Below are 12,124 nucleotides of genomic sequence, written 5' to 3'. Positions count from 1 at the left end.
ACAAGACTTTGGCGCTGTTTCCGAGTTGGATGCAGTTGCGATATCGGGTGCAGCAGAGTGATGCTCTTTGTCTGCACATGCGCTGGAGCTGCACCACGCATGCTACCCGGTTTTGTATGTACAAAGTCGCTGCAAAGAATTTGATGCAAATAAGAAGAAATGTGATGGGCGTTAACGGATGCATCCGACTCCGAATGAGCCCCTTAAGCTGCCCATACACGGAGCCGTTCGCCGGCATCCGTTCTGTACTATGCGATGCGCGCTCCCGCGCATCACATAGTAAGGTACAAAAAGTATGTGCTGCACATACTTTTTGTACTAAGTACACATCGTATCGGATCGCAGTGCATGCACACTGCATGCACTAGGGATGCGATCCGATGTGTGCTGTTTAAGTCTCAAACGGATCCGTTAAACGGACCGTGTATGGGCAGCTTTAGTCTTTAACCCAGAGGATAATTCTGTCTCTGTACAGTAATAAAGGAGCCCATACACGCTCCGTTTTCGCTGGCTCCGTTTTGTACTATGCGATGCGCGCTCCCGCGCATCACATAGTACGGTACAAAAAGTATGTGCTGCACATACTTTTTGTACTAGGTAAACATCGGATCGGATCGCAGTGCATGCACACTGCATGCACAAGGGATGCGATCCGATACGATGTGTGCTGTTTCAGCACAGAACGGATCCGTTAAACGGACCGTGTATGAGGAAATACAGCCATAACGTAACACCATAACCTAAGCATCAAGGAGTCCATACACGCTCCGTTTTGTACGGCTCCGTTCTGTACTATGCGATGCGCGCTCCCGCGCATCACATAGTACGGTACAAAAAGTATGTGCTGCACATACTTTTTGTACTAGGTAAACATCGGATCGGATCGCAGTGCATGCACAAGGGATGCAATCCGATACGATGTGTGCTGTTTCAGCACAGAACGGATCCGTTAAACGGACACGATACAGAAGAACATTATGCTATACTTAAGGGCCCCATACATCAGCAATTAATTGTGACAATTTTCAGATATGGAGATGATTGCCACAATTAATTTTAGATGTGTGGGCTCTCCCTTTTGGCAATCCCAATCAAAATCGCCAATCGATTGCTTAATCAGGTTTTTAAACATGCTTAATAATCTGGTATTATCTGCAGATCTTTTTTATATGTGTGGGCATTCCCAATTCGTCTTCTTCATCTATTTACATTATGAACAGCTGAAATGACAATCGATTGGGCAATTTCCAGATATGAAGATGCAATCTTTAGATGGAAAAATCTGTCGATCTCTGAAATAAATCTGTAATGTGTGGGCAAAGTCAGATAGATTGTAGAATCCATTTATCTGGCCAAAAAATCCCTGTATCTGGAAATCCATAAATTGTGATTGCTGATGTATGGGGCCCATAACGCATCTGTCTGTGTCCGCAGGGAAGTGGACTGGTTCTCGCTAGGCGGTGTCGTCTTCCTGCTTCTGTTTGCGCCACTCATTGTGTATTACTTTGTGATGTCATGTGACCAATACCAGTGCGCGCTCACTGGTCCCATCCTAGACATCTATTCCGGAAGAGCTCAGTTATCAGATATATGGAGCAAGACTCCGCTGCTGACCTGGCGCGCCGCAAACATCTACCTGGTCTGGGTCTCCTTCCAGGTAATGACATATCTGCTGCTATGCTTATACTCGTAATGCCAAACCACTTGTGTCCCAGAATTGTGCCTTTTATTGCTCTTGTGTACTAACTTAATGCACTGATTATTTTTTACAAATATTATAATATAACAGTGGTGTGAGTTTTATCTTTGCACGGTAGCACTATTATAAATAATTACACCCCCCTCCATTATAGACAGATCAGAGAATCGGGACCTTTAACATCTGTGATACACCAAATACATCATAGAGATATATGGGGGGGGGGGGACCTTTGCTGGGATGTCATTGCCCTGCCCCTTTGGGTTATATTTAATTAGTGTTCATTCTAGCACCCTGCTTGTAAAATCCTTGCAGTTCCTCCTTCATGCCTGGGGTGTCGCTGTCTGCTGTGGTGCTTCAAGAAAAGTCTGGTTTGTATCTCAATGTTGAAATACAAACCAGTCTGTTGTAGAAACACCACAGCAGACAGTGACACCCCAGGCAGGAAGGGGGAACTGCAAGGATTTTTCAAGGAGCAGGGTGCTAGAATGAAAACTATTTAATAAAGCACAGGTTTTTAGCCATGGAGATGTTGCCCGTAGTGACAATCAGATTCTACTTATTTATCTAGCACCTTCTAGAAGATAGAATTGCTACAATTGGATTGGTTGCTATGGGCAACTTCTAAAAACTCACACCTTAGTAAATATACCCCTACTAGTAAGCCCGCTGTAAGCTAGTACTTTGAAAGCTAGTAGATGCAGTTTCACTTGCTGCCAACAGATGGCAGTGTTTCAGAGCAACACGAACACTAGACCTATATATAGATGATAAAGGATTCAGTAAAAGCAACCAGTTATTCCATCCATACCGTTCAGCTCAGTAATTGTACAGTCTTTAAATATATATTAATTCCAAACAGTTACTAACAGTGCGATCCGGGGGGGATCAATGCATTGTCAGGCACCAGGGCACAATTCAGTGGCAGTCCAGTGATACCTATCCTGTATACTGCTGAGCATATAGGGGTCATGGGAAGAGAAGCCGTATCCGAGAGCAGCACTGCACCTTGCTAGGGTGACCTGTCACTGCTGCGCCACCTCTCTCATGGGCCCCATAGCGGCTGTATTTATTCTGCCACTGAGTGTGGTCACACAGGGATGAGACTGCCCATTCCATTTACAGATATTTCCCATGCAGAGATCCCACTAGGATTGTGCCATGCTCATAATCATTTGCTTATATTGCAGATCTTCCTCTACATGTTCGTCCCAGATATTTGCCATAAATTTCTGCCTGGTTATGTTGGAGGTGTCCAGGATGGGGCTCGAACCCCAGCCGGTGAGTGCGGACAGTTCCTTCTACTATAGGAACCTTCATACATTGCAGTATATCAGTCAGTGCCCAAGTCTCTGAGCTTGGTAATGTTATTCATTCTAAAAGAGCATGCAGAGGAGGCGGATCCATGTGGGCTGTGCCAATATTTATGTGAATGCAGGTGATTGGCGCATCAATGGGTAGATGTATTACACCTGGTAAAGAGCATGCAGAGCATCCACGTGGGCTGTGCCAATATTTATGTAATTGCAGGCGATTGGCGCATTGATGGGTAGATGTATTACACCTGGTAAAGAGCATGCAGAGGAGACGCATCCACGTGGGCTGTGCCAAAATTTATGTGAATGCAGGTGATTGGCGTATCAATGGGTAGATGTATTACACCTGGTAAAGAGCATGCAGCGGAGGTGGACCCACATGGGCTGTGCCAATATTTGTGAATGCAGGTGATTGGCGCATCAATGGGTAGATGTATTACACCTGGTAAAGATTAGACAAATTGCCCACAGTAACCTCCTAACTAGCATTTATCACGGAAATTGTAGAAAATGATAGGTAGATGCTGGTTAGTATGGACAACAACTCCACTCTTTAGAGCAGGCTTTCCCAACCACGGTCCTCAAGGCACACCAACAGGGCAGGTTTTAGTGATATCCAGGCTTCAGCACCGATGGTTAAATCAAAATATCCCCGGTACTAAGTAAGTCACCTGTGATCAAGCATGTATAGCACTAAAATTACTCAAATAGTTTTTGCACTGCGCATGCGGCGGCGGCTGCTGCAATCACCAGGGAGAAGAGGAGAAATCATTCGATGGAAAGTAAAAATCGAATGATGTTTACATCCATTCGCAGTCCTGCAAACCCCTGCAGGGCAGGGGGCAGCAGTTACCTGCTCGTTGGGCTCTAAACACTCACAGCCCAGCGAGCAGGTGTGAATCAGGCCCTTTGTCTTTCAGTAATGTCACGCGTGACTTGTACATTGCTGTTTTGTATTTACTAATTGTGTATAGTTGATGGACTTAATGTAATCTGCCTATGCGTGCTCCTGCTTGTAGTACATTGCTCAGCCATAACTGATCTGGGAGACTATGTCATTATTCCTCAACAGGAGATTCCTGATTGATGAGGGAGGATGGGTAGGTTAATAGATTATACACAGAATTATCAGGATTTAATGGAGATAGCGAGACGGATATAGCAACCACTATGTAAGAATACTCAACCCAGGTTTGCCTACCCTCCCGGAATGGCCGGGAGGATCCCGAAAATTGCGTCCTCCTCCCGCCCCCCCCCCCCCCCGAAAAAGTGGGCAACCCTCCCGAATTCTGGGGGACCCCCATGCCACCCCCTGATTGCAGCGTCTTCCCCCTGACCTGATTTAAATGCAGCAATCTGCGGGTCTCTCAAAGGAGAGGGCGGAGCTAAAATGTCCACAATCGCGCCATTTTAGCCCCGCCCCCTCCACGGTGATCCGTGAATTGGGGTATGTTACATCCTGGGGGTGGGGCTTAATGATGTCACGCTCAAGCCCTGCCCCCAGAACTGCAGCTGGAAGTCTCCTCTCCGGGCTTCTCCTGGAGAGGAGACTGATAAAGTCAGTGGAGAAGGACCCGTCACCCAAACTTTGTCCGTAGGATGAAGCTCCCCACTTTAGCACGCACACATCAATCTGGCAGTGACTTGCAGACAAGGGGGTAGCTACCATAGGTGCCACTGCTATGGGGCCCACAAAGTTCTAGCTGCACCCAGCTGCACATTATAAAAATTAAACCAAACTTGATAACCACTTGTATAAATTAGGTTTTCCTGTAGATTACTATTATGTACTCTGTAATTGTACTACTTAACAAGGGTGCCGGACGGGGTCCCGACAGTTGGGATCCCGACAGGCATTTACCCAACTGTCAAAACACTGACAGCCGGGTTCCCGATGGCCACCTGCTATTTTCCCTCGTGGGGGTCCACGACCCCCATAGAGGGAGAATAGAATAGGTGGCTCGCGTAGTGAGCCACCGTGCCCACAAGTGGCTTAGTTGCGCTCACCATGCTGTCTGGGTCCGGCCAGTTGGGATCCCGACGTAGGGTTAATGACTGTCGGGATCCCAACTGTCGGACCCCTTTACCACACCCCTTAACAACCCTGTGTACCCACACCATTGCTATATAGACAGGGAGGCAACCAGTATGGATGACAGTACTGCAATATGGAAGACTGTACTAATGACCACATATCGTGTCTTCATCAGGCACCATCAACAAGTATGAGATCAATGGACTGCAGGCCTGGATCATCACCCACATTCTCTGGTTTGCCAATGCTTATTTTTTCCACTGGTTCTCTCCCACCATCATCGTTGACAACTGGATCCCACTTCTGTGGTGCACCAATATACTGGGCTATGCCGTCTCCACCTTTGCACTGATTAAAGCCTACCTCTTCCCAACGAACGCCAAAGACTGGTAAGACAACAACAGACTTCACTTGTACTGTACGGCATAGCTTAACAGGATGTATGCAGAGTTTAGTGCTCCCGCTTTTCTAATATATGTGCGTACAAGACCACAGTCTTGGTAAGGAACTAAAAAGATAGGTGGCTGTCAAAAACTTCAATAAAGCTACTTGCAGCCATCCCTGCCTGCAAAAAATTTAAAATGCTCAGCCAGCTATGAATGTCCAGGAGACAGGATCTCAAAACTGTATTTACAATGGACGCAATTTAAAACACCCACTCACTTCGCAGGACAGCGCATTTCTCCACACATTTTAAGAAATCATAAAAAATGGTCAAATTCACAAAAATGTGCCAAAGACCAGATCTGCCTTCACTCCCAAAATGTATTTTAATGATTTCAGACTGGGAAGTGGGAGAGCTTGTAGACATGCTGTATTGTAGACATGTCACTAGCTGACATGCTGTATTGTAGACATGCTGTATTGTAGACATGCTGTATTGCAGACAAGCCGCTTGTAGACATGCTGTATTGTAGACATGCTGTATTGTAGACATGCTGTATTGCAGACAAGCCGCTTGTAGACATGCTGTATTGTAGACATGTCACTAGCTGACATGCTGTATTGTAAACATGCTGTATTGCAGACAAGCCGCTTGTAGACATGCTGTATTGTAGACATGTCACTAGCTGACATGCTGTATTGTAAACATGCTGTATTGCAGACAAGCCGCTTGTAGACATGCTGTATTGTAGACATGTCACTAGCTGACATGCTGTATTGTAAACATGCTGTATTGCAGACAAGCCGCTTGTAGACATGCTGTATTGTAGACATGCTGTATTGCAGACAAGCCGCTTGTAGACATGCTGTATTGTAGACATGCTGTATTGTAGACATGCTGTATTGCAGACAAGCCGCTTGTAGACATGCTGTATTGTAGACATGTCACTAGCTGACATGCTGTATTGTAAACATGCTGTATTGCAGACAAGCCGCTTGTAGACATGCTGTATTGTAGACATGTCACTAGCTGACATGCTGTATTGTAAACATGCTGTATTGCAGACAAGCCGCTTGTAGACATGCTGTATTGTAGACATGTCACTAGCTGACATGCTGTATTGTAAACATGCTGTATTGCAGACAAGCCGCTTGTAGACATGCTGTATTGTAGACATGCCGCTTGCTGACATGCTGTATTGTAGACGTGCTGCATTGTAGACGTGCCGCATTGTAGACGTGCCGCATTGTAGACGTGCCGCATTGTAGACGTGCCGCATTGTAGACGTGCCGTATTGTTGACATGGCGTATTGTAGACATGCCGCTTGTAGACGTGCCGCATTGTAGACGTGCCGCATTGTAGACGTGCCGTATTGTTGACATGGCGTATTGTAGACGTGCCGCATTGTAGACGTGCCGCATTGTAGACGTGCCGCATTGTAGACGTGCCGCATTGTAGACGTGCCGCATTGTAGACGTGCCGTATTGTTGACATGGCGTATTGTAGACGTGCCGCTTGTAGACGTGCCGCATTGTAGACGTGCCGCATTGTAGACGTGCCGCATTGTAGACGTGCCGCATTGTAGACGTGCCGCATTGTAGACGTGCCGTATTGTAGACGTGCCGTATTGTAGACATGCCGCTTGTAGACGTGCCGCATTGTAGACGTGCCGCATTGTAGACGTGCCGTATTGTAGACGTGCCGTATTGTTTACATGGCGTATTGTAGACATGCCGCTTGTAGACGTGCCGCATTGTAGACGTGCCGCATTGTAGACGTGCCGCATTGTAGACGTGCCGCATTGTAGACGTGCCGCATTGTAGACGTGCCGCATTGTAGACGTGCCGTATTGTAGACGTGCCGTATTGTTGACATGGCGTATTGTAGACATGCCGCTTGTAGACGTGCCGCATTGTAGACGTGCCGCATTGTAGACGTGCCGCATTGTAGACGTGCCGTATTGTAGACGTGCCGTATTGTTTACATGGCGTATTGTAGACATGCCGCTTGTAGACGTGCCGCATTGTAGACGTGCCGCATTGTAGACGTGCTGCATTGTAGACGTGCCGCATTGTAGACGTGCCGCATTGTCGACGTGCCGCATTGTCGACGTGCCGCATTGTCGACGTGCCGCATTGTCGACGTGCCGCATTGTCGACGTGCCACATTGTCGACGTGCCGTATTGTAGACGTGCCGTATTGTAGACGTGCCGCTTGTAGACATGCTGTATTGTAGACATGCTGTATTGTAGACGTGCTGTATTGTAGACATGTTGTATTGTAGACATGCTGTATTGTAGACGTGCTGCTTGTAGACATGCTGTATTGTAGACGTGCTGTATTGTAGACGTGCCGCTTGTAGACGTGCTGTATTGTAGAAGTGCTGTATTGTAGACGTGCCGCTTGTAGACGTGCCGTATTGTAGACGTGCCGTATTGTAGACGTGCTGTATTGTAGACGTGCTGTATTGTAGACATGCTGTATTGTAGACGTGCCGCTTGTAGACATGCTGTATTGTAGACGTGCCGTATTGTAAACATGCTGTATTGTAGACGTGCTGTATTGTAGACATGCTGTATTGTAGACGTGCTGTATTGTAGACATACTGTATTGTAGACATGCTGTATTGTAGACGTGCTGTATTGTAGACATACTGTATTGTAGACATACTGTATTGTAGACATGCTGTATTGCAGAACTAAAATGACGGCTGCTGTGTACAAATAAACTGGTTTATATTTCTTCTCTGCTCTTGGCAGTAAATTCACAGGTAATATATTCTACGACTACATGATGGGGATCGAATTCAACCCTCGCATCGGAAAGTGGTTTGATTTCAAGCTTTTCTTTAACGGGCGGCCCGGAATTATTGCCTGGACTCTCATAAACCTGTCCTATGCAGCGAAGCAGAAAGAGTTATACGGCCAGGTCACCAACTCTATGGTTCTCGTCAATGTCCTACAGGTACGTCTCACTGCATATCGCTTCTCTCCTGTTAACATGATCAAGACTGTCCAATGTGATCCAGTGGCTCTAAAGGCCCCCATACACTGGCCCGATTTGTCTTAAGGACAAATCGGACCAGTTTGCCAAGAGCCCACCGGCAGCTCCTCGGGAGGCTCACATGCGATCTGGCACTTGATGTGCCATTTTTACATGCAATAAATCGCATGCGATATATTGCATGTAGTTCTCCCGGGGAGCTGCTGTGGTGGCGGGGGGAGGGCAACGGGGTCCGGCCAGCTGGTGGTAGTGGGCAGGCAGCTTGTAGTGGCGGCGGCATCTGGGAGGCTTGAGCTTGTAGCTGCATCTTGCCTGGTGGCAGGATGCGGCTGCTGAATATTTTGAAATGACTGGCCGGCCGTTGATTGGCTGAGAATCTCAGCCAAGCAACGGCTGACCATTCATTTCAAAATATTCAGCAGCCGCATCCTGCTCCCCGGCAAAACTCCAAACTCCAGCCTCCCAGCCGCCGATTGGACCCCGCTGCCCGCTACTAATATGAGCTGCCCAGAGCCGGCCCTAGCCTAAATGACACCCTAGGCAAGATTTTGGCTGGTGCCCCCTAGCACCGCCACTAGTTCCGCCTCTGACGCTGCTCCCCTTCCCAGCACCATCAACCCTCATCATAGCAGTCATCATTTTGGTGCTCCTACCCGCAATATTTTAAATAGAAACAGTGCACACATTCGGTGTGCAGCCCAAACAGGGGTGTGTTCTTGCTGGGAAGGGGCATGGCCACACAATAGTACCCCCAATTCAAATTATGCTACACATTAGTGCAACTTTATTCACATTATATCATGCGATGGTGTCCCTTATTCACGTTACATCACACAGTAGTACCACTTTACCTTATATACATTACTCCTCACATTATTCACATTATACCCTTAGAAAAAAATCCTGAGAAAGTATTGTATTTTAACCACCTCCATGGCCACACTGCAACCCAGCACAAAGCAGTGTGTGCTGGGCAGAGGAGAAGAGCTGCTGCAGCTGCTGCTGTCACTTAAGGGGAGGGGGCCTTCCATCAGACTTTGGCCTGGGTAATTTGTACACCCTACCCCTTTCTCTCGGCACCCCTGATAATACCACACAGTAATGCCCCTTACACATTATGCCAACCTTTATTAATGCCCTTCATACACATAATGACACACATAATGCCCCTTACACATATGTTGCACATTATTAATGCCCTTATACACATGACACACATAATGCCCCTTACACATATGCCGAACACTATTAATGCATTTATACATGACACACATAATGCCCCTTACACATATGCCGAACACTATTAATGCATTTATACATGACACACATAATGCCCCTTACACATATGCCGAGCACTATTGCACAACCAACCCACCCGCAGACAGCACTCGCACAGCCGCTAACACTGTGACCTCTGCCTCTGCTTGGATACAGATGTTTCCTCATACATCTTGCCTCAATAGGCCATGCAGCTCCTGGCCAGTTCTGATAACGTTTGGTGCATTTTTTGCTGAAAACTTGCATTGTTATGACCAGCACACACAAGGAGCTTCCGATGATTAAAATTATATGTGGCATAAATATATTCTGTGTGCGACTGTGGCAGTACCTGCATACAGAATGCTATGTTACAGTGATTTCCATGAATACGCTATTTCATATGCAGATACAGCCTCACTTCCACACAGAATATAAGCATGCTGCATATCATTTTAATCAGCAGAAGCTGCTGATGCCCCTAGGCATTCCAAATGCCCTAGGCAATTGCCTAGTTTGCCTATGCCGAAGGCCGGCTCTGGAGCTGCCGGACGACACCCGCCACCACCACCACCACCAGCTGGCCAGACCCCGCTGCCCGCCCCTCACTACACGGGAAGGAGGTCCCAGGCCAGGTGGTCAGACGGCCAGCAGGTCCGACCACCTGCTCGGGTCCGATGGGCACTGGAACGCTCATCGGACCTGAGGGGACCTTAAACTGAGCCGATTTAGGCTGATTTCATGGCCCAATTCGTCGCAATCACCCGAAAATCGGCCCAAATCGGATCGGTGTACGGGCACCTTAAGGATCCCGATTTTTATATTATCTAACTGGTTCCCAGCCCATCAAAATAGTGGAATAACATAACCGTGATGTCAGTGTGGGCACACAAGCGTAGCAACACTTGAATACCTAGGTTGGGCTCAATCTAGTGGCTGCTAATGCGCACAACTCTTGAATTCCCCCCATAGAGAGGAGGAGCAGTGTTAGCCTTTTATTATATAGGATAGCTGCTATGGGGTTATTATCCCTGGTAGGCTATATGCTGTAGTAACACACTTGTTCTTCTGTTCATGAACGGGTTGGACAGTTCTGCACCACATAGCGGCACAGATGCTACAGTACCGGCAGGAACTGCTTAACCCAAACAATTTATTTCATGCTCCTTATTGTTATCTGCTGTTTACACCTCTCTGTCAGCCTTGCACAACACTTGTGCAATGAATGTTCCCTGCCCAAAATATAATCAAGACACACAATTAATAACATAATGATTCTGTGGGTATTATTAGTAGTCGGTGACTCAGAGGAAGTGAAACTACTATTGCACAAACGAGTATTTCTGGACAGGTAGAGGAAGCCAATGTTTATGTCAGTGTGTCTATGATATAAATATCAAGGTGTCTGATATTAGCGGCACTTTGTATCCACAGGCTATTTATGTAGTGGACTTCTTTTGGAATGAAGCTTGGTACCTGAAAACTATAGACATCTGTCACGACCACTTTGGCTGGTACCTTGGATGGGGGGACTGCGTCTGGCTGCCCTATCTCTACACATTACAGGTAATGACATTTATTCCCTTAGGATGGACAAATATAACTACCGTTCTCAGGCCTCGCAAAAGAGTCACATGGGGCCCAGTGACTGGCATTAGCCTATGACTGCATTGTCTGCACAGTCAGCCAGCATTCCCAATTCATGTAGCTTACACAATGCTGCTTGCTAGTGGATGACTCCGGTATTACACTCTATATGTAAGTAGTTGCAGGTACAGTAATTGTCACATCAGGCACCACCACCCTGCTAAGTACTTGCCAGCTCACCCTGCCGGCGGCCATTTCTCCTTCTCTTGTTCTGAGCTGCCCATCTGCTTTGTGCCTTGATGATTATTAACCAGCCTTTTCTGTATGACACGGGGCCACCTAAACCGACCTCTATAGGGGATTGTGAGCAGCAGCTTTTGTCCTGGACTATGAGGCAGATGTATTAAGCCCGGTGAAGTGGAAGGTGATAACGAAGCAGCCAATCAGCTCCTGTCATTTTTCAAATCCAGCCTGTAACTTTAGGAGCTGATTGGCTACTGCGTTATCACTGTCCCCTTTATCACCAGGCTTAATACATCTGCCCCTCTGTGTTAATTGTTTTATCCTAAAGGATATTTCCACTCTCAGATATCTATATTGCATTGTGTTGTAGTCTTACATCACATTTGAATAAGTCCATTTATTTACCTTCCCCTCTTCCATACGGCAGCCTTCAGTCGTGTCTATTTATCATCAAGGAGAGTTGTAGGTTTTCCATGGTCTAGGATGTGACACAAACCGCGTTCTGAACACGGTGGGATCCACTGGGGCAACGTTGGAGGCAAAGTCGTATCCTATAGGGCAAAAAGTAGAAGACTTGCCTGATTATATGAACACGTGA

The 12,124-nt window shown here is 46.9% G+C and overlaps 2 protein-coding genes across 2 annotated transcripts in view; one reads left to right on the top strand and one right to left on the bottom strand.

The window, feature by feature from the left end:
- Window positions 1-12,124, bottom strand: part of PTH (parathyroid hormone) — a 100,170-nt gene that overhangs the window by 79,185 nt on the left and 8,861 nt on the right. Inside the window, exon 2 of the mRNA XM_083164079.1 lies at window positions 11,932-12,077. The gene's annotated coding sequence lies outside the window, so the exon portion shown is untranslated. The remainder of the gene's footprint in view (window positions 1-11,931; window positions 12,078-12,124) is intronic.
- Window positions 1-12,124, top strand: part of DHCR7 (7-dehydrocholesterol reductase) — a 31,968-nt gene that overhangs the window by 16,383 nt on the left and 3,461 nt on the right. The window contains exons 3-7 of the mRNA XM_083164077.1: window positions 1,435-1,657; window positions 2,890-2,980; window positions 5,226-5,439; window positions 8,196-8,400; window positions 11,131-11,262. Of these exons, the coding sequence (XP_083020203.1) occupies window positions 1,435-1,657; window positions 2,890-2,980; window positions 5,226-5,439; window positions 8,196-8,400; window positions 11,131-11,262 (865 nt within the window). The remainder of the gene's footprint in view (window positions 1-1,434; window positions 1,658-2,889; window positions 2,981-5,225; window positions 5,440-8,195; window positions 8,401-11,130; window positions 11,263-12,124) is intronic.

This window comes from Crinia signifera, chromosome 11 (assembly GCF_055691185.1).
Source record: "Crinia signifera chromosome 11, ASM5569118v1, whole genome shotgun sequence".
NCBI classification, from domain to species: Eukaryota; Metazoa; Chordata; class Amphibia; order Anura; family Myobatrachidae; genus Crinia; species Crinia signifera.
Note: the sequence above shows the minus strand (reverse complement) of the source record. Positions and strands in the feature narration are given on the sequence as shown.